The sequence below is a fragment of the Columba livia genome, chromosome 3, assembly GCF_036013475.1.
Source record: "Columba livia isolate bColLiv1 breed racing homer chromosome 3, bColLiv1.pat.W.v2, whole genome shotgun sequence".
Lineage (NCBI taxonomy): Eukaryota > Metazoa > Chordata > Aves > Columbiformes > Columbidae > Columba > Columba livia.
In genome coordinates this window covers 11,315,418-11,337,545 of record NC_088604.1, presented here as the reverse complement: position 1 = coordinate 11,337,545, position 22,128 = coordinate 11,315,418, and the positions used below count along the sequence as shown (strand labels likewise).

At 38.2% G+C, this 22,128-nt stretch overlaps 1 protein-coding gene across 3 annotated transcripts in view; it reads right to left on the bottom strand.

The window, feature by feature from the left end:
• WDR35 (WD repeat domain 35) overlaps nucleotides 1-22,128 on the bottom strand; it is a 44,663-nt gene that overhangs the window by 6,000 nt on the left and 16,535 nt on the right. For all 3 annotated transcript variants that reach the window (XM_021293523.2, XM_065055819.1, XM_065055818.1), the window contains 11 exons: nucleotides 14,810-14,954; nucleotides 13,472-13,541; nucleotides 12,628-12,681; nucleotides 10,713-10,822; nucleotides 8,933-9,143; nucleotides 8,268-8,348; nucleotides 8,008-8,144; nucleotides 4,907-5,110; nucleotides 2,889-3,035; nucleotides 1,564-1,696; nucleotides 487-597 (listed from right to left, as the gene is read on the bottom strand). In XM_021293523.2, coding sequence (XP_021149198.2) covers nucleotides 487-597; nucleotides 1,564-1,696; nucleotides 2,889-3,035; nucleotides 4,907-5,110; nucleotides 8,008-8,144; nucleotides 8,268-8,348; nucleotides 8,933-9,143; nucleotides 10,713-10,822; nucleotides 12,628-12,681; nucleotides 13,472-13,541; nucleotides 14,810-14,954 — 1,403 coding nt within the window. The remainder of the gene's footprint in view (nucleotides 1-486; nucleotides 598-1,563; nucleotides 1,697-2,888; nucleotides 3,036-4,906; nucleotides 5,111-8,007; nucleotides 8,145-8,267; nucleotides 8,349-8,932; nucleotides 9,144-10,712; nucleotides 10,823-12,627; nucleotides 12,682-13,471; nucleotides 13,542-14,809; nucleotides 14,955-22,128) is intronic.

Below are 22,128 nucleotides of genomic sequence, written 5' to 3'. Positions count from 1 at the left end.
AGTAAAAAAGTTTCTCCTCATATTCAGATGGAACCTCTTGTGCTTCAGTCTGTGCCCCAGTCTGTGCCCGTTGCCCCTCATCCTATCAACAGGCACCACTGAAAGGAGTCTGGTCCATCCTCTTGACACCCACCCTTGAGATCTTTATAAACATTGACGAGATTCCCTTTCAACCTTCTCCTCTCCAGGCTGAACAGACCCAGCTCTCTCCATCTTTCCTCAAAAGAAAGATGCTCCAGACTCCTCATGAGCTTTGTAGCCCACCGCTGGACTCCCTCCCTCCATATATTTATAGGTTTGTCCCTCCAGTAGTCTAATCCCAGGTAACTAGCCAGATAACTGCCTTAAGCACTGAAGGATGAATTTGCCAGAAATGATGACAAATCATCACACACTGAACAAAGATTTGTATTTATCTGGGCATTAGGGTAGAAATCTCACTGTTAAACTGGTATCAGTCAAGCAGCTTATCTGCTGCTGTTTTACCTGGTTGAGATGCACACAGGTATCTACCGCATCCTTTGGTCGATTACATTTCAGAAAGGCTGACACAGCTTGATCACACATACCCACTCTTACAAACATATTAGCTATATCCTGCAAAAAGCAACAGCATCACGTTAAATTCACATCCAGATTTTTAGTACGTTGTGTAACAACTGCAATACTATTATATTCTTGTTTAATCTAATTCAAATAAGTTGGGGGAAAGGGGTTGTTTAAGGGGTTGTTTGCGTCATGGATTATGTGAAGACAACGCACACTGTTGCAAATCTTTAGAACAGTGTCCTCCTTTCACATGCTGCTTCTGATTTCTTTTTTAAAAAGCTATTTAAAACATTTCTTTCAAATCAAATCATACCGGAAGGACTATGTTCTTACTATTTAGAGTATTTCATGCAACTTTGCTATTAGGAAGATGTTAAAAACAAAGTGCTATGTCTTATTTCATTCAAACAACTGAAAATATCAATAAATGAGGATGTTTGACATTTTCAAGCACTTTGCATTAATCAACAATATAATAGTTTTAAATTGGCTATTACTCAGTAGGTCATTTCAGGCCATACCACCTACTTTCCCTCCTTTCAGCAGAGTAGCTTCAATTTTTCTTGTGAATTTGCATTCCCACCATGTAAGAAGTTAAACCAGGCATAGCAACCAGGAAGAATTTGGGGCAAAAAACCCCCGCTGTAGACTAGACAACAAAATGAAAGCTAAAGTAAGTTTCCAGCCATGAATTCTCAATAAAGTGTAGCTGTTTTAGTGAGAAATGCCACCATCTGGGGAAGGAAGCAGGGAATCATGACTTAGCCATGTGGCCATCAAGTATGATGAATAATCAGTTTTTTCTGGGGAACCTGGACAATACGAGAAAGGAAGAATGATGGAGTATGAAAACAACAGTAATACTGGAGATCAATGCCAAAGTAACACCATTATGCTTGAGTAGGTCATATGCTGCATTCTTTCTCTCTTTCTTTCTTAACCCTCCCAATATGGGAAATTGTAAATAAATAGTTGAGCATAAGACAAGGAAATACAAAGCTGGGTTTTGCTTACAGGGAGCAATTTGTTATTCTCTGGAAGCGAGTTAGCTAGATTCTCCAGTCCTTGGTAGTCCTCTAGCATGTAGTAACATTCGGCTAAACGTTCCTGGTTTTGTCCTTGTACATAATACTGTACCGCATTTAACCTAATAAGAAAAAAAAAGTTGTGGCTTCTGATATATAAACACATGTGAAGCTTCTCATTCTATAAGCCTTTTGCATTTGTAAATTTAAAATATTATTTTAAACAGGTAACTTTGAGAGAGCTTTTGTAGCTAGAATTTCACTGTTTTTCTAAAATGCACTAGAAGTTTTAATTTTCAGAGATCATTACACTGAAGTAGTAGCAAGATTGATTTTTTGACTAGCGTAAGATTGGGAAGTCAAGAAATCTTAGAACTGTGTGCCCACATCTGCACAGATCATGGCTGACAATGAACAGCAACTTACAACTAACTAAACTTTCAGAAAAAGGCTTTAGTGTTGTGCATCCGTACTTTAAAACGCAAGCACTGACATCTCCAAGACCATTCTCCAAAGTTACCTAAAGCATCTAAAAATCAACTTGCAAAAATCTAATCACAAGTTCTTAACTGCTTAGGGACCCAGATTCTTTGTGATAATATAGTTTGGGTAATTGCATTACATAGTGGAGCCGTGGAACTCTGTGAGACAGAGTGTTCTGGATGCTAAAAAGTTTATGTGGGCTTAGAAGACTACAAGAAAAGTTCATGAAGAAAATTTCTCTGCAAGTTATTAACTACAAAGACATCACTTCTGGCTCAGTAAGTACCTGTCTGCAAAATCTGTTCTGGAGAAATACCACTACGTGCATTCACTGTTGCTAAAATCTTTGGTTGCCCAGTTTGGGCAATAGCTGGAGACAGATCCAGGTCAGAGTGACCTCTGGATCTTTTCAAATATTTGTGGGTTTAAGCATTCTAGAAAGTTTGTGGTTAGTTTTGAAATTCACTGATGTTTAATAATTCTCTCCTACTTCTTTTTTTTAACTGTTTTGGCTGGTTGGTTGGTTTTCTTTCTTTAATACATTCTATATCCAGACTAATACAAGTGCATTGCTATTTTTCTTTCTGCCCCCTCCTTTGAAGCAAACAGACTTCTGGCAAAAGGGAGATTTTCATCACCTTCATTCTTTAGACAGTTTATCAACAGCTCGCTGTTTAAAGGTACATGCAGTGGTGGAACCATAAAGGTCTGAGCTAAATCTCATCATTTCAAAATCATCCCATCCTGACATTTTCCTGATATCTGTCCCTCCTCCTAAGTCTTGTAATCAGTTTTATAATTTCCTTTGTAATTTCCTTCTATAGAACATACCACTTCTGACGGTCTGCAAAATAATCTCCAATAGCATTGTGTGCTTGTGCAAGAAGGGCATCGTCCGAATCACCTGAGCCAGTTTTCAATAACTGCAACACTCGAAACCAGTCTCCCAGTTTTATCCGTAGTCCGATGGCAAGATCTCTAATATAAACAGAAAATAGGAAAAAGTTAAATACAATAAAATAGCTGATGAAAGTGTTGCAAAAAGCATCCGAAAGTATTTTCATGTTCATAATCTACACCCCAAGTATCACAATAATCCCAGATATCTTGTTTACAATTGAAACAGTATTCCACAAAAGCAAATGCTCAGAAAGCTCACAGGTAATGTCATACGTATACACTTCCCAAGCAGCCACGCTCCTGTGTTAGGAGGTAAATGAACAGCTGGCGAGACAGTTGGGTTGATGCTACTTCAGATTTCCTCTTATTCTGTACACCCTTCTATATCTTTCACTGCTGACTGCCACAATAGATGGCAGCAGCTGCAGAAGGCTAAAAGCAAAAGGGGGATGAGAGGAAAGGCCCGGGAGCAGGAATGTGAATAACGGACGCTAAGGCTGAGATGTAATAAACTGGATTTCAGAGACTCCTCTTTCAGATTCAAGATGACTTGGGATGAAGGAGAAAAGACTCGGAAGTAGTCTTTCTTTTTTATTATTCATGCATGCCTATGACCCACTGTGTGTCCGCCTGGCATGTTTTTTCCACCATATAGAATAATTCTGTATTATTTCATACAGAAATAATTATGCAGATGCATAGAAAATAAATGGGAGAGATATGTACACTTCTTTTTAAAATACCCTGAACTTACAAGTGAGTTAAGAAAGGCCATAGCAAGTCAGTGCAGTCAGCTAAATAAAAGCATCTATCTAAAAAATATTTGAAAAATAGACTTATTTCAGCCTGGTTAATAGTAGATCTTTATTATGTTTTTGCTGGTGGTGAGGAGACACATAAGGCCAATACAGAATCCTGTATTCTTGTAGCTGGACAATAAGATACTCTACTGTTGAAGAAGCCAGTCAAATTTAAAAAAAAGTCTTTGATTTCTGCAGTACTATAATGACCAAATTTCTCTTCAGCCATGTGAAAATGAATATGCCTTACCTAAAAATTGGTGTTGCAGTATGAGTGAAGTGCAGTCAGCCTCTCCAAACCAGCATGCTGCCATGGGCTAGTTAATTATGTGCAAGTAAGTTTTCCATTACCAGGCTCTAACATGCATCTCTCCCCAGCTCCTGCTTTACTGGGGAATAGGAAGGTTTCTCATTCTTACAGTATAAAAGAACATCATTTTTTCTCTATCATTCTCTAATATTTTCATGGCTCTATTAATTAAAGCTTAAAAATTTCACATGTGCATAGGTGATTCATGCTTCTCCATGTTTGACCACCACCTACAGGCTACCTCAGGCAACTGCTGCTTATTATTTCTCATTGTCCTTTTTCAGTAAAGACAGTACTCTAGCTAATTAGTTAGCTCTAATTTCTATTTCCCAGTAATACTGTAATTTTACTTTGTTTGTTATCATTCCTGAGCAAAAATTCCATTGATTGGTCCACAATTTCAACCAGAGTCCTTTCTGTCTCTCCAGAGATTACAGTTCATTAAGAACTCTGTTGTTTGTGTATGTAATTAGAAAGAATGTGTACTTGGCTACTAGCTAAGAGCAACAGTACATAAATTAAGCATTAGTTAAGATTGTCTGTTTGTATTTTTGGCATCCCAGTTGAAATACTGGCAAAATACTTGCGAAAACATCTATGAAATACAGAACTACCCTGAGCAGCTGAGGTTCTGCAAACAGTTTGGAATGCACTGATTTACATACAAAACTGGTTATCTATGGATACCACAAAATTCTCTCCATCTGATCCTTTTCTGTCTTTCCAGAATCTACTAAAGAGTCCCCAGTGCTAAAACAGCCATTCCTTATTAAGGCAAGCACTTTTTTTTCCAACACTTTTTTTTTTAATTTGCTGCTGAGATGACTACATGCAATTACCTTCTGTCCATATCCAGATACATTCTTTCAGCTTCTTCAAATCTGCTAAAATAGGCTGCCACTTCTGCTTGCTTCATCGACTCACTCTGCAGGTTGCCCAGACGCTTCACAAATTTAATACCTTGATAATCTTTGCAACGTACAAAAGCTTGTTCGGCGGTCTGTAGATCCAGCTTCTGAAGAGCAGCTTCAGCCAGGAGACGCCTGTGTGAAAAACAAACATGGCAGATGGAAAAGCAGCTTATAAAGTAAATCAAATGAGGATCCATTTAACTAGTCATTATTTAAAGAAGACATTCAAGTTACTGCAATTGTGTTGCTTACTAACTAATCTTAATACAGTTGTATGTTTGTCCCCAGTACATTCTGTGATCTATCCAGTACTTGCTCAGGGCAAGATGTTCAAATAATTGCTAATATTCTTTTGTTCAGCTGTCCAAATGGCTTGGGAGGAATGGGCAGGATTTGAGTATCACAGTTGCCCTATGTGAAACGTGTTGCAGTTCCATTTAGATATTTCTGTCTATGCATATATCGTAACTTTAAGCCTTGATGGCAGCCTCAGTCTGAAGGTCTCAACTAAACTGGCTATGAACAATAAGTTGTCCTTCTAATCCATCTGGATGTTCCTTGTCTAGTTAGCAGTCTGGGAGAGGAGGGCGTTTTGGGAAACCTTGTACTGGTACTACTTCGTCGGTTAGTTCTCCAATAGCAAATTCCTACCTTCAGGCCAATCTACATCCATCAGGTGCTTGAATGAGCTCTAGAATTTTCTGCAAAACTAAGGCTAGGTAAATTTAGACTGTCTGATTGACACTGTGAAACAAAGTCAGTGCAGCTGGGCGCTGACAAAACCAATAGTATTATTGCTGTACTCAGTGACCTAAGCTGTGCTTTGGCAGTATCAACTCAGTACTTTTGAATCAATTTTTGAATCAAGGTTAGTATCACTACAGCTCAAGTGCTCAATACCGACACCAGTGAAACCAGGAGAAAACCAGTATGGGAAATTTAATTGATCTGCAACACACATCATCCTGTTGGTTGCATTCCAGCATTAAGGGCACTGTCCTGTTCTGATCTAGAATATATCTGCTTTATATCCAGCACTTCTAATCCATCTCTTCTCTATAAACGTGACATATCGTATGTTTCCTTGCCTAATGAAAATTAAGTTCATGGCAATTTTGGAGCAAGGTGAACAGCATTTGACATATATTTTGTGATTTTATGACATAAAACTTTTACTGAGACACAGACTTTCAAATCCAAGTCATTTTATATTTAATAAATAGATGGTACTAGCAAAAAAGCATGAATGACTTCAAAACTCCAAATATCTTCAGCTAGTTCAAGACATTAGTAAAGATGAAGACTCACAAAACTAAATTTTACCCTACAAACTCAAACTAGTAAAATTACAGTACTATAAGAGAAACTTTCAACATGTGGCTACCATATCTTGTATTTCAGAAGGTACATTCTACAAATGAAAGCACAACTGAATAGGAATAAATGCTTTTTGGGACAGACTTTCAAGGCAAGTTGTTTTGGCCTGTCTTTCAGCAATTCTAAATTCGCCTCAGAACTGTGAGAATTAACAGAGAGCTCTGAACCCACCTTGATGCAAGCCAGATATCCAATACTGCAAATCAGCTTCAAAACAGAGCCAGATGGAGAAACAGCTTCCAGAAAGTTAGAGAGAACTGGCATCATTCAACCAGTAACTTGTCAGTGAAGTTTTAGTTTCTGCTACTGACTTTTCATTAAATTATCTACTGAGGCATTTACTCTTCCAGCCCTTATGACACAGGGTATTAAATAGATTTTCAGAACTCTTGTTTTCATGGGTTTACTCTTACATGTGTGCTGTGCAGGCTTTTCAAGTTTAGTTTAATAGCTGAGTCCATGTTTAGTTTAAACACGCCAACATCTCCTTTTCTCAGATTACTGCTGAGAGGCTGCATTATAATGTGATTAACACACCCAGCCCTTCTCATTTCTGTCCTTTTTGGCCAGTCCAAAATGCTACAAGGTCAGTCAACTGCTCTCATCTTATTACCATTCTCATGTGTTCCCTTTACTGGGTTTTAAGCTCTTTGTCATCAAGGTTCCATATAAAGTATGTAAATAAATAAATACTCTCTCAATTTATGATGAATTTGAATTTAACCAACTTAAAGTTAGCTTTCTGCCAGCTTTTTCATTTCCTTTAGATTTATTTGTCCCTAAAAGCAGGGAGCACTGTGTTTTTTGGGCTCATACAGCACAGAGCAAAAAAGTGTCATGAGCCTGTACCCCATACGCACTACCGTGACACCCACAGCACGCCTTTCATTCTAGGTACTACAGCATTCATAAAATCACAGAGTTCCAATTTAACAACAGCCCACACTTTTGGATTCAAGAACTAGGAGCCTGGGGAAGTGCTGGCCCCAAGTTCTTTTTTAAGATGGTTGCTGACGGGTCTTGAACACTTGCTCAGCACCTCCTGAAACGTGAATTCTCAAATGCTCAGGAACAAAAACCTCACTTTCTGGCATTCTGGAAAATCTTAACACCACACAGCTTGAATTGGTAAAAACACCCCAACTGCAGAGGAGGTGGGGAAACCAGGCTAAGAGGGGACTGCAAGGCTCTTTCTGGGTCTTCCCTCAGTGCTTTCATTCTCCTCTGGGGGCAATTCAGATGAAGAGATGTTCTCAAAATAGCTGCCCTTCACATTGCAGCTGGGCACTGTTACCTTTTTCTTTTCCCCTTTCTTTAAAGCAGGGGTGTCAAACTCATTTTTACCGGGGGCCACATCAGCCTCGCAGTTGGCTTCAAAGGGCCGAATGGAATTTTAGGACTGTATAAATGTAGGCGTAGTTCCATTTATACAGTCTTAAAATTCCATTCGGCCCTTTGAAGGCAACCACGAGGCTGATGTGGGCCCCGGTGAAAATGAGTTTGACACCCCTGCTTTAAAGGATTCTGTTTAAAAGTGTATACTACTTTGGCTGGTTTTGAGGCTTTGTACTTAAATACTCTATCTGTCTGAACAGGAAAAGAATACAAAAGAACACAAGGTTAAACAAAGTTGGCTTATAAAGAGTTTTTACCAAAGTCTGGGATGTGGATTATCTTCTATGAATTGAGAAGATTCCGCGATGCCAACTTTTTCAATCAATGCTCGACTGTCTCGTAATGACCGAATCTCAAAATTGACGATGTAATCTTTGTTAGGATGTTCAGGATTCTAACATAATGAAGCAGAGAGAAACATAATTTTATTCTGTGTCATGTTCATTTTCATATCTACTGTACAAATCACTAACACAGACACCAAGTTTTCTTACAAAATAGAATTAATTAAACTTACCTTTAATATTTCATCGAGAAGAACAGATTTGATTTCTAAATCTTCAAAGTTGCAAATATATCCAGAAGTTTGTATAGGTTCCTTAAAGGTAAATAAGTTACAAAGGAATGAACTTGTATTCTGTCTGATTAAATCCTAAATAAATCTATATCCATAAAGAGACTTCCTTCTTCTCTGAACTAGGATTTAATTGCATTTCCAACAGGAAACATATACTAAAATCATTAACATTATTGACAATTCCATATACAGACATAATTAAAAATCCCTGTGTTTTCTATAACTAAATTATGTGAAAAAAATAAAGGAACACCTGCCAATATTTAGATTCAACTGAACTGTGTTTTACAAATATATTTACTAAAATTGTGTTTATATATTCCAAAGCATACCAAAAAATATGCTCCAGAAAATTTCTCATATATTTAACAAAAATATGACAGCATTTCTATCTTTCCAGGACTGATAGTTCATTTTACTTATTTATTCCTGAACAACACACCCACAGCAGAGCTGACAAAATTTTGAGATTTCCAGAAGCAAGCTTATTTATATAAACACTTGCCTAATTGAGTGGTAAGCACAAGATTAACACTATTCAACACAGAGCCATTAACTTACAAGCAAATTTGGAAAATGAGTAGTTTTGGTATGTTAATGTTTACCTCCGGATCCAAGTTTCTGAAAACATACATTCTTGTTTTCTCCATCACTGCAAACAAATCTGGGTTATCTTTGGCCCACTTCATATCCCAGACATCTTTGCGTTCCAGTTTCAGCTGCTCGCCTACCATTTGCTGTCCTGTACTGTCCACCACCCGTGTATCCAAGTCAAAGAAAGTCAAAACACCTGAAAGGTCTATGATAGCAACACGACTATAGAAAAACAGAGGAAGGAAAAATAAGACAGCTAAATAATACCATTCAAGGTTGTAAATCTGAAATACTTTCCCTGAACTGGCACGCTCAGGCCAACTTTCCCCTTTAATCTAATACCAGTATAATTCCATAGATTCAGTGAGATGCATGTGATTTTCATGGATCTGCACAGCAGAGAGAGACCACAGACACACAAAGAAGTTTTTCATCTGATCTGGCCCTGCAAAGTTCTGAAATAAGCCCAGTTTTCATCCAGCATTTTGAAGATACTTAGTACTTCAGGTATCGATTTGAGGAAATCACAGGTTCTGCCCTTCACCAAACTTCCCTTGACAGAGCCTAAAAGTGATAGCTGAATAGAATTGTTTTTCATTATTTACTAGGTAATGAAGGAGATTCTTAAATTAAAAAGACAGTGTGGTGATGCAGACTGTTAATCTCTAAAATGGGATTTCTTATATTTCTACAAAGGGTATTGTAGGTTTTTTTCCCCGACAACATGAAGTATAATCCAATTAATCTTTGAAGTCATTTACAATATGGGAAAAAAATACAATCTCTAAAGGCTTACATTTGGAAATTTCCAGTTACACAGGTATTCAATGAATCATACTCGCTTGTATTTATTACAATGCCATTTTAAAAGCAATTCTAAATACTGAAAAGTACTTAGACACCCTTAATCTCTATTAAAATTTTAAAAGCAATTTAGAAAATTAACTTCAGAACACTTAGGGATCTGAGCCTTTTTCACTAGCACAAAGTCATTCAGGAAGGAAACAGCTTGAGTTCAAAACAAAACGCACATGGCTCTGACTAGATCACGCTGCCTTTTAAGTGAAGCAATCTACTTTTGGTCAATACCTAAAAAGGTGAGCAATCTACACACACATTATGAATTTTATTTGAAATTATAAAGTTATTTTGAAGTGAATAAAATTGTCTTATGAGTCCTCTTTAGTCAGTATATTTTTGCCTTTTCTGCCAAGACTCTTGTGCTCTCTCTTGCAAAAAAATAGCTATTAAGTAGAAAGCAACTTCAGTGTTGGCACAGCTGAAGCTTAGGAAAACCAGTCTTGCGAGAAGCATTGCCAGCAGCTACAGCTTGTAAATTAACAAGGGATGAACAAAGTTTCCAGGCATTAAAAGGACACAGAAAGATAAGGAAGCCTTAGAGATCTAAAATTCCAGGTTATGACATAATTTTGTCAATTTTCATGTCATGATCATAAGAAGCTTATGTTTGGTTCATCTAATAAATCAAAGATACTTTCATGCTTATGTTTCCTTAAACTTCTCACACAGATCCTAAAGAGTTTAAAACATAAGGCAGCTTTACTAACACAGTCTCAGAGCAATCTGGTGACTGGCCAGATGTAATTAATTAGTAAGAAATAAATAGTTAATCAACCATCAATAACAACAACAATTAATAAATATTTACTATTAAAGTAAAATGAATACATAATTATTACAGAATCATAGAATTTATAGAATTAGTATTTTCACAAAGTGTAGTGGTTTATTTTGAAAGCGGATACCTGCACTATAAGATCTGTAACTTACCTGGAGTTGCAATTCAAAGACAGCTGATACGCACGACAGTTCAGGGTGTACTTCTGTATGATACCAACGCCAGGAAGACTGTATCTCTGAATTGTGCCAGATTCTCTTGCCTAGAGAAAACCAATGTGTGCTTATTGACAGAATTTTTCCATCAATAAACTCTTTAAAAAGGCTTTATTTATATGCTGTCCTAGACAAAAGAGTTTTTGGATAAATGACAGAGCAGAAGTGGAGAGAGGGAATGTCATTACCCTAAAAGTTTCAAATTCTGCTATTTAAACAAGATGCTTTTCTTAGGATGCTACAATTTACAGATCTGCTTAAATCAGGGATGTTAAAATGAAAAGCCATAGTCCACATACGGCCCACAGAACAGTTTCAGGAGCCAAACAATTCCCCCGAACCCTCAGGCATGGTCTACGTTACAGAGAAAGAGAACAAGGAAAAGATCCTTGTCCCACACTGGTAAATCCACCCAAACAGTGCCATACAACAGTATCAGCTCGGGTCTGAAAGCAGTACAGTTGGGTTCATGTAGCGCTGCCTGAATGCTCACCAATTTCTTCAAGACCTGACCTAGCTTCAAAAGTAAATGATGTAAAATACCCTGGTTATTCAAATTACTGAGTAACAGTAAATAAATTTAATTAGCAATGTGGTTTATCTTTATTTTGCCAAATGACACACTCACGCCCCCTGTCAAGACACCACCAGGCCAACAGTCTAAAATGAGTTCGACATCCCAGATCAAAATTATCAGTGCCGCTATCTTCTCATGGTGTTTCTGTAGCCTGAAAAACATACCCAGCTTATTTTACCTACTGTTTAACCCTTATGCTGGAAATGAATCCATATTAAACTTTAAGGTAGTCCAAACTTTCTTCTTTTCTTTCCCACCTGCCCCCAAAGCCACCCCCCCTGCGATCCTCAGCATAAATCCCCTTTCACCTTTGACATTTTCACATCTGTATACTCTAGAAACTGAAAAGCAGATTTGGTCAGAAGCGTTAGAAAACCTCACCACTGTACTATGGCACATGTATCCAGATCTAGTCTCAAAGGTACTTACTCTCCCTCCCTTCCTTTTAGCCGAAGTCACTGATTAATTATCCTCTTAATTTCATATTTTCATTCTTATTCTTCAAGCACAAACAGAATTCCATAGTCACCTACTAACCATCACACTTTTTTCTGATTTTTGTAAAATCCAGTCAAAGTATATAACCAACCAACCAAAAAAAAAAGTCACTCAAGTAGGAAAACAGGAAAACATCAAGACCTTTCTTGGAAAGATGGATAAAATGAAGAAACAGTGTTCTTCTATCTTTGTTCTGCTCAGTTAGTTTGTTTTAAAGCCCACCTGTATGTCTGTTCATCTAATAAGATCACTCTTTAGCGATCAGAAGAAAAAAAGCGTGAGCTGTTTGACATGACACAATACCTCATGCATAATACATATGCAAAAGCCATAAATGTTTTAGTATGTATACAGCATACTGCATACATGTGATACTGTCTGTCCTCATACATTATACCATTAATATGTAAATAGACAAACTTTGTAAATCTTTGTGCATTTAAATAGAGCCTAGGAGAGACTTCCCAGAACTTAGATTACAGCATTAAGTCCTGACCTGGACTTTATCAAACCCTCTGTAAAAGTACTAACCCAGGCAACCAGTCTGTACTTAAACTGTAAGCTCTTAGTGAGTTAGTCCTCCTAAAGAAAGAGTCCAGGTTAACAGAAGAACCTGTTAAAGTTATCTTTGAAGATATCTAGAAAGAGATTTCATCTGTATAAGTCCTAAATTCAGAAATGTTTTGAAATTAAGACCGCTTATGAACACATTGCAGAAGAATCTCCTGCCTACGAGCACAAGAGGCAATCAGGAGTTATGTTCATCATGTAACTTACCACAAGTAGTATCTTATCAGATGCTGTTATTGCACAAATTGGATCTCTTGTTACCTGAAAGTATACAAGCAATATCAATATCAGTTTTAATGCCACACAAAGAATGTACTGCTAAAGAAATAAATTTTATTTAAATATACAAGAATGTTGCTAAGTATCCATATGAAAAGGGGCTATCAAACCTTGTCAGCATACAGTAAACTGATGTTTTGTGATGTTAGTGGCCTTTGTTTTTGCAATCATGAAAATAAAAACAGTTCACTGATAGCCCTTGTTATGGCAATCATGACAATAACTATATTAACAGTTTCCTTTCTTCTCCTGCCCCTCCTCCAGAAAAATAATAAACCCAAAAATGTAACAAGCGTTTAACAGAAAACACAAGGTGGCAACTACCCCTGACTTGTGAGACCTGTAATTAATTTCAGGTACAGGTGAGTACAAAACCAAGCATGGGCGTGCACACACACACATAAAGTGAAAAAGCCTCAAAGTACTAGAAAAGATTATAAGGGTCGCTGAGTTTCAACAAGCTTACACTTTGTTGAAATAAGGGGCACCGCTTTGAAACAAGAGGAAAGGTGGTGTCTACATACTGGACCCTAGAATACTGTGTTCCCTACAGTTTGATGTATATTTCCAATAATACATAATGACACAGCAACAACGCCCTAACCAGAGAGAAGAAAAATAACACTCATGTACAAAAGGCAGAAGTAAAAGAAAGTTTAAGTATGACCGCTTCTATGAATTAAAATATATGAAAATAAATAAAGCCATGCTAACTATTTCTCTTTCAAGCTGCCATTGACACCACAATAAACTAGTTAAAAACATCACTCACTACAACAGCTCTGTTGTAATCAACGTGTCCATCTGTAGAGCCTGAAGGGTTGTCATCAACGTGATAAATCCTATAGAAAAAGAAAGTTAGAAGACAAAGTGAGTCCAAAGAAAGGAACATTTTTGATAGCATATCATAGTCCTTGGAGAAGAAACCATAGCAACTGGTAAAGAGAATAAAAGAGAATAAAAGCCATGTCTGTTCTTAGGTTCCAGCAGTAGCCACTTTGATAACCCTGCATTGTACTGATATAAAGATATGGTACTGGCTTTCACTTTCACAGCCCCTGATGGTCTATTCCCATATAATCTATAAACTTTCATTCTGCAACAACAAGTTCCTGCAAACCATCAACCACACCAATTGTCTCTTTTCAAACATGCATTTCCATATTTCCTCAGGCTTTTCTCCAAACTTCTGAAGAGCTTCACTTTCATATCCACAAAACTTACGTATTACTGGATTCAATGCTTCATTGTAACTTCTCTTTTCCCTTAAACAGTGGCATTAGGAAAGATTTTAAAAGGCTAAACATCATGGCTTATGCTGAATTACAACTATTTACTTTTTCAGTATTTCTTCCAAATTTACAATCTTGTCCAAGGCTAGGATATTCAGGCACTAGAACAATGTAAGTTATTTACAGTGTACAAATGACTACTCATTCTCATGGATATATACTGACAGGAGATGGTAGATTTATAGAAAAAAATGCCATAGTGTCTCTATGGAAGGAAACACAAAAGAACACAAAAGAAAATCATAATAAAGTTGTGAGCCTATGGAGGTGACAGAAATGTTAATGCCACTAATTAACACTTGGAAAGGAAATATTTTGGAGGCAAGATGATGTTGACTTTGGCTTGTTTAGTTTTAGAGGATAAAAGTCCATACAGGATTAGACATTAAAAATACAATCAGACACAAGTGTATTTAGAGAAGACCCAGCTGGATGGACAACTATGTCTTTACAGTCACTGACACACAAGAAGCTGTTGAAGTTACCAGAGGGAATATACCTGCCTAGAAACTGAGAGCACGGAGGAGAAAAAGGGGGGGAGGAATAAAAGCATCAAGACACAGAGCTCTGTAAAGGAAGGATGCAGAAAACAAATGGAGACACTGAACAGGAACTAATCCAAAAAGTCTAAGAGATTTGGATAACAAACATTTGTTATGAAAAGCTATTCTGTAGTATTTAATCTTACAGACTTGCAAGTCAACATATCAGAGTAGAAAATTGAGAAGACAGGAGTTCATATTTTAGGCATGGGAGAATTCATCTTCATTAATTATATCAACACAAAGGGAGAAAAATGACAAAGCCTGAAGACAAACCTTTCCCTGCCTTCTTTTCTGGTCCGTGTTACTTGATTAATTTCCATTGCTGTGAGCTTCTTGACCACACGATATTGCCAGATGTAAAATGCTCCTTTTGAAGCTGCTATCACATGCGTTTTGGTCATTGTGACAAACAAGGGCCCTGTTATGAAACCCAAATGGTCGTAAAATTAGTGCAGAAAGTAATGGACTAGATGCTAATTTGTAAACTTTCTCCCAGATGGATGAAGCCATATGTCCATAGGTTAAAAGGAAAACAAAACAAACCACCACACACAACCTAGCAGCAGTTTTCATTAATTGCTCAGAAATTTCATTGAGGCCTTGTAGCCTTGTTGAGAAGAAGAGGAAAATTCTTTACAACTTCTGATTCGAAAATTAACACCTTTCTCCCTATTATTTCCACAAACTTGGATGTTCTAATGCAGAAGATATCAAATACACATAGAAGAATTTTCAGGTTAATGACCAGTTCAAGAACATCTCAAATCTCGAATAAGATCTATAAAATACCTCCATACCTGATATATTTGTAATTATTCAAATATAAATACAAGGAAGACTACTCAGAAGCTGACAACCTAGAAGAAATTTTTTGCACCACTTAAAAATAGCTAAATGTTGAGTTAGACAAGACCTATAAATGCTGTTTGTATCTTAGTTAATAGCTGGGGCATATAACAATTCTTTATCTGCATGGCAGCAAATTAAATATTTAGCAAAGTGTGCTCTTAGTCTTTATTGTATCCAAAGATCACAGTGTAGGAAAGCAGGGCATTTTCTTTCCTTTAGGCCTAAACCCATTTAGAATCTGTGAATAATCTGAGTATCTCATTCCTGCTGTTCACGTTCGGTGAACAAAGAAAAAATATATATATATATATTTGCACTCAAACCACTAGATCATTCTTTATAATATATTGTCTTGACTGTATTGTGGCTCTCTTTTTTTCTCCTTCTACAATCCTTTGTTTTATCTTTCTGAAAACCACTGAATGCATATAAGAAGGCATAGAAAAATGTAGAAACCTGTTAAGTAAATCCCCCAATGTCTCCAAATTCTACAAGTAAATCAGTAAACAGGCATACTCAGAAGAACTGTGTAGCCCAGTCTGTTAGTGAAACACTAAAGCATACAGATTAACACACTGTGAACACAAAATCTGATCCTTTAGAGTGATTCTCAGTTTTTCTGTATCTTAGCACAGAACAGAACTCTGGGGGGAGCTATGAGCCTGCCATAAAGGAGAGCGGTGCTACAAGAGACAGATGGGGGAAGACTGGTTGAATGTATTTTATTTCTTTGAAACCAAGAGGATTATATAAGATACCTGATGGCTCTAGAATACTTTTTAGTATATATGTAAATACTGGATAAAAAGGCTTAGTGATGATGCTTAATAAATGAGCAGTACAGTTGTTTACATTCTATGCAACTCAGTGTATTTCATAGACTTATAACACATTCATTTTGATAATTAGTCACATGCAACTGAGGGATGCAGTCTTCTCTGTTTTATTAACAGCATTAATGAATTCCATGTATTTGCTCTGTTGTTTTATTACCTCGCAGCTGTACATGCCAGAATAATCAATACTTTTATCCTTTAAAAATGAAACATTACAATCTCCTGATCTGTGAGGGGAAAAAGGTTTCCTCTTGCTCAAATCACAAAATTCTAGTACTAAGCCTTATATTTGGACTCAGTCAACGTTTAAACACTTTACTCCAAGACAACGTCAAACCAAGCCCACATCTGAAAGCCATGGGCATTCCTCAGACTCACCAGGTGATTCCGCATTTGGCCTACGGCTTTCATGGAGCCCAAACTTACTCACTGGTGCACACCTCAAAGTACCCTGATCTGGGAAGAAAGGATGTTCACCTAAGCTCTTATGTGATCAAAAATGATGGCAACACATCTATGCTTTATCCAGAGGAACAGAATCAATTAGGCATTTTATGAACATGCCTAAGACTTAAACTGATTGTAGCTGTCAAAAAATACCTTATACCAATCACTGATACATCTTCTGGCCACTTCCTTTTTATCAGTTCTAGCACTAACTTGACCACAGAATAATTTAGATCAGTCCATTCATCTAACTGACCTCAAAATTAAATAAAGAAAACATTAGTTTAAGTTGGATTAAAGAGAAAAGCACAAATGTTGGAGAGGGCAGGAATGAGCAGCCAGCACAGAGAGCAGGGCCATCCCTTCTTAGCAACAGTAGGCTGCACGATGATTAGATTTAAACCAAATATGAAGTCACAGGGAGATGGACACACAGCACACGGCCACAATCATCAGGATCAGATCCATTCAAAAACGTAACTGGAAGAGCACTATCTATGTGGGAAACTACGGCATTAAACAAACAAACACACACACAAAAAAAAATACTAGCAGAGAAAGCTGTGGAAAAAAAGAAAAAAAGTTAAAATCCAAGTCTAGATTGGACATTAGGACGCATTTCTTCAAACAGAGGGCGGTCAACCACCAGAACAAGCTTCCTAGAGAGGTAGTTGATGCCCTGAGCCTGTCAGTGTTTAACAAGCATTTAGACAATGCCCTTAGTAACATGTTTTAACTTTTGATCAGCACTGGAGCGGTCAGGCAGTGAGACTAGATTATTTTTGTAGGTCACTTCCAATTGAAATACTCTATGCTATGCTAATTCCCCTTCTCACCTCAGAACCTTAATCATTGGGCTACACTCCACTCCTAAAGCTATACGAAGCAGCACAGCTGCAATACAAGGAGAGGGTGCCCCAGCCACTCCAAGTCTGTGCTGTTGCTGAAGCAGAGAAGGAAGAGATTTGTCCTTTCCTGCAAAAGGGAAGATGCTCATTTCAATTCCTTCAGGCTCAGCAAGATCTAGAACCCCTTTCTAGACAGCTGAGTTAACTACCCAGTTTCCTTAGTGTAGGGAAGTATTATCATCTTATACGGTGGCCTTGATTTTAGCAGCAAGTGCTGCTCGCTTGGGCACCAGTGCCCTTCAAAGAATTCGTGCTCTGTGAAGCAGACAGAAAAGCAAGTGTCTTCAGTCAGAAGGAGGGAAGAGATTTGGACATCTCTGCTCAGTATTTCCAGTGCATGGCAGCTTTCCATGCTAAAGCTGGACTTCTTAGATTGTCCAGCCATCTCCACTGATTTTGCAGATAGCTAACTTCAGTACTAACGTCTTAATACTTAATTTCCAGACCTTGAAAATATGTATGAAAAACATTTAAACAGGTGCCTTACTTTTCAGTGATCAAATATTGAAAAGGATTAAATGCACTATCCCATCAAAACAATGCCAACATGTGAAATAACTGCCCTTTAAGTTTTCTCTGTCCCAACTGAATGGGACATGGGACAACTCATGAATGACTACGGTTTACAAAATAACAAGAAATACTAAAAACCAGTTATAGCTTACTTTAAAATGACCAACTTCAACAGCAATTCAAGTGCTGATTCACATGTGGTTCAGTCACCCTTGTTAAGGCCTCCAGGAGGAGGTGAGACACCTGGGCATGACCCCAGCGCTCTGCCTATAATTCACCTGTATGTTGACCAGGCTGTTGTGGTCATTTCACCAACACACACATGAACAATAACTCAACATTTCACCGTGTCAGTGCTCCTAAGCGCATGTAAGAAGATGATATAACCCAGTCTGTGTGACATTTTCTTAGCAGGTACCATCTGCTATGTTTCCATTAAAAATATATTATATAACAAGATATTTAACCTTCTGTAGTTTATATTTAGTTATTCATGAAAGGCCTTTGACAGAAAGCCTGTGAAACAAGCACAGAAGAAACTGATGGTTAATTTTTGTACCTTAGCAGGATGGAATGTAATAATACTAGATAGTGGAGAAAAGACTAATTTATGGGTTACCAAACACTAGCTGTTGTGAGGGACCCTAAAAACAAGGCACAGGAAGAAAAATGCCCTTGGACAAAGTAAAGAGCAACATGAGGATAAGCTTTAAAGTGTAACCAGCCATCAGTGTTTAAAGAAAGTTGAAGTGATGGATTTTATAAATTAACAATTTGTACAAATTGTGCCTTAACACGCATTCTTAGAAGCATTATTCAAACACTTTGTCAGGTACTTAGCATCCCTAGAATAGTCATCTTTTTTTCTCCCCTACTTATTTCCTATTAGGTCAAAGCCCCAGAGACCAGCAGGGCACCAAAATCTCGAGGAAGAAAATCTTTATGCTCAGTAGAGCACCAGGTGATTGCTATTCCAATAAGGTGCAGTCTCCTAAACACCAAAGATATTGTGTGTTCAATTTGCAGTGATCACAGCCAATCAAAAACCATAGTTTAGACTCATGGCAGTCAAAAGCACTCACTTAAGAACAGGCAGGAGCACACAGATACCAAGTGGTCTGTTAAGAAACATCCTACTATATAACAAGGCATTTTTCATAAGTATTTGTGAAAATCAAATAAAGTAACAATCTAAGTATTTTTAAACCACTATGAAAGATGGCACTTGGAAGTCTCAAACAAGAACAAGAGTTCAAAAGGAAAATTACCTAAGGAACTTATTTTCTGGACAGAACTCAATGAAGCAGTTTATTGCTTTAGCCTGAAAAACTGGTTTGGTAGAAAGAAAAAGAATTTCACAGACATATAATGTGTTTTTCCTAAGTCAATAACACCTCTCCAATTACCTTAAGTAAAAGATTTGTTAATTTTACTTTTGTACTGCTTATATCTTAAACTATTAATGAATACTCTCACCTGATAATTGATTTAAAGCTGATTTTTTTCATTTATAAATGGGACAAAAGGATAATGATTTTGTCAGAAATTATGCACCAACTGGAATCTTAAAAGAATTTACAGAAAAGTCTTTTGCTTTTAAGGTTTTACAAGGCCTTCTCTCTCTATGACTTCAGCACAGCCAGCCAGCTGCTTGGGTTCAGCACCCTGTCAAATTGGGATAACTATACGTCCTACTGCAAAGAAGCTCCAGCTGTGATAAACAGCATGATGTACTGTACATTAAGACCTTGAATGTGTACAAATGTCTACACATCACACAAATTGACCTTGCATTATAAATATTTCAATTCGTTCTACAGAAACATATCTTCAAAGGAAAGCAACTATGATAAAACCAGCACAATGTGTTCCAAAAATGTTGCATTTACAGGCTTTCACTTCCACCTTCAATCCCTTCTGTAAGTTTGGTGGGCTAACTTTAAAGGAGCCTTACAGGATGCATGTATTAAAAAATAAAGGTTGAATCTTTGCCTGTGTTCACTATACATCAACGAAAGTCTTGCTTGTTATGTTTGAACTACTGAGACTAGAGAAGTTTTTCAGGACTCCACTATAAGTTGGAGAATGACCTATTAGAGAGCAGTGTTGGGGAAAGGGACCTGGGGTCCTGGTGGACAGCAGGATGACCATGAGCCAGCACTGTGCCCTTGTGGCCAGGAAGGCCAATGGCATCCTGGGGTGTATTAGAAGGGGGTGGTTAGTAGATCGAGAGAGGTTCTCCTTCCTCTCTACTCTGCCCTGGTGAGACCACACCTGGAATATCGTGTCCAGTTCTGGGCCCCTCAGTTCCGGAAGGACAGGGAACTGCTGGAGAGGGTCCAGCGCAGGGCAATGAAGATGATTAAGGGAGTGGAACATCTTCCTTATGAGGAAAGGCTGAGGGAGCTGGGGCTCTTTAGCTTGGAGGAGACTGAGGTGTGACCTTATTAATGTTTATAAACATATAAAGGGTGAGTGTCACAAGGATGGAGCCAGGCTCTTCTCAGTGACAACCAATGGTAAGACAAGGAGTAATGAGTGCAAACTGGAACATAAGAGGTTCCACTTAAATTTGAGAAGAAACTTTTCAGTGAGGGTGACAGACACTGGAACAGGCTGCCCAGGGTTGGTTGTGGAGTCTCCTCCTCTGGAGACATTCAAAACCCACCTGGACACCTTCCTGTGTAACCTCATCTGGGTTTTCCTGCTCCGGCAGGGGGATTGGGCTAGATGATCTTTTGAGGTCCTTTCCAATCCCTAACATTCTGTAATTCTGTTAAAAATGCAAATATTCCCAACCTCAAGTATTTGCCGATCTATGAGGCTGAAGGATTTTCACAGATGAACTCGCACTAGGGAAGAGCACTGTATATCTGTGCACTGAACCGGTCCTTCTGACACTGGAGCGAACAGAAGCAGAGTGCAGAAAGCTTAGTTAAGCCAAAGAGAAGCTTTTTCCAGATTGTTTCATTTCTTCAGCACAATTCAAATACAGTTGGAACAACAACAGCATTTTTCAATTAAATAGCATTTCTCTTTATCGGAGCTATGAAGTCGGTGAAGGGTTTGGAGAGGAAGCTGTATGAGAAACGGCTAAAGTCGCCTGGTTTGTTCAGCCTGGAGAAGAGGAGACTGAGGGGAGACCTCTTCATGGTCTACAGCTTCCTCACAAGGGGAGGAGGAGGGGCAGGCACTGATATCTTGTCTCTGGTGACCACTGACAGAACCTGCGAGAATGTCAGGAAGATGTACCAGGGAGGTTTACGTCGGACATAAGAAAAAAGTTCTTCACCCAGAGGGTGCTGGACACTGGAACAGGCTCCCCAGGGAGGTGTCACGGCCCCAAGCCTGACAGTGTTCAAGAAGAGACTGGACAACGTCCTCAGACACATGGTGTGAACTGTGGGGTTGTCATCTGCAGGGACAGGAGTTGGACTCAATGATCCTTGTGGGTCCTTTCCAACTGAGGACATTCTATGACCTGTTTTCAGTCACTGGAGAAGATTATTTTCTTCTGCACAGACAGCTGTAGGAGACAGGTTGTAATGGGGGAATAATAAAGAAACTGATACCTTTGTTTATAATGTAAATAAATGAAACTATCCCAGCTAGATTTCAGAAGTTCACATAAACACTAGAAAAATGCAAGAGTTTAAATACAGAGTTAGAGGTGTACATGCACAGCTAATTTTGACTGTTTGAGTGGGATTCATCTCACCTAATTTTAGACATATCTGACAGAGATGAGCTGGTTGCTCTGGGCTTGTTTGTACCCAGTGGAGAGCAAAAAGACTCCTTCAGGAATGATTCACTGAACTTATTTTACATGTCAGCTGTAGAAATGAGATTAACTACTCCCTGTAAGACCCTGAATCCCCCTCCCACTGCCTCAATCCCACCTGTCAAGTAAATCCAGGAGAACAGTAGGCACATGCAGCGTAGATATCTCATCAGGAGGGAGGAAGGGACAGGGGGGACACAACAGACACCCCACCCACACCACTACCGCCCACCACATCATTCACCCACCACATTCAGT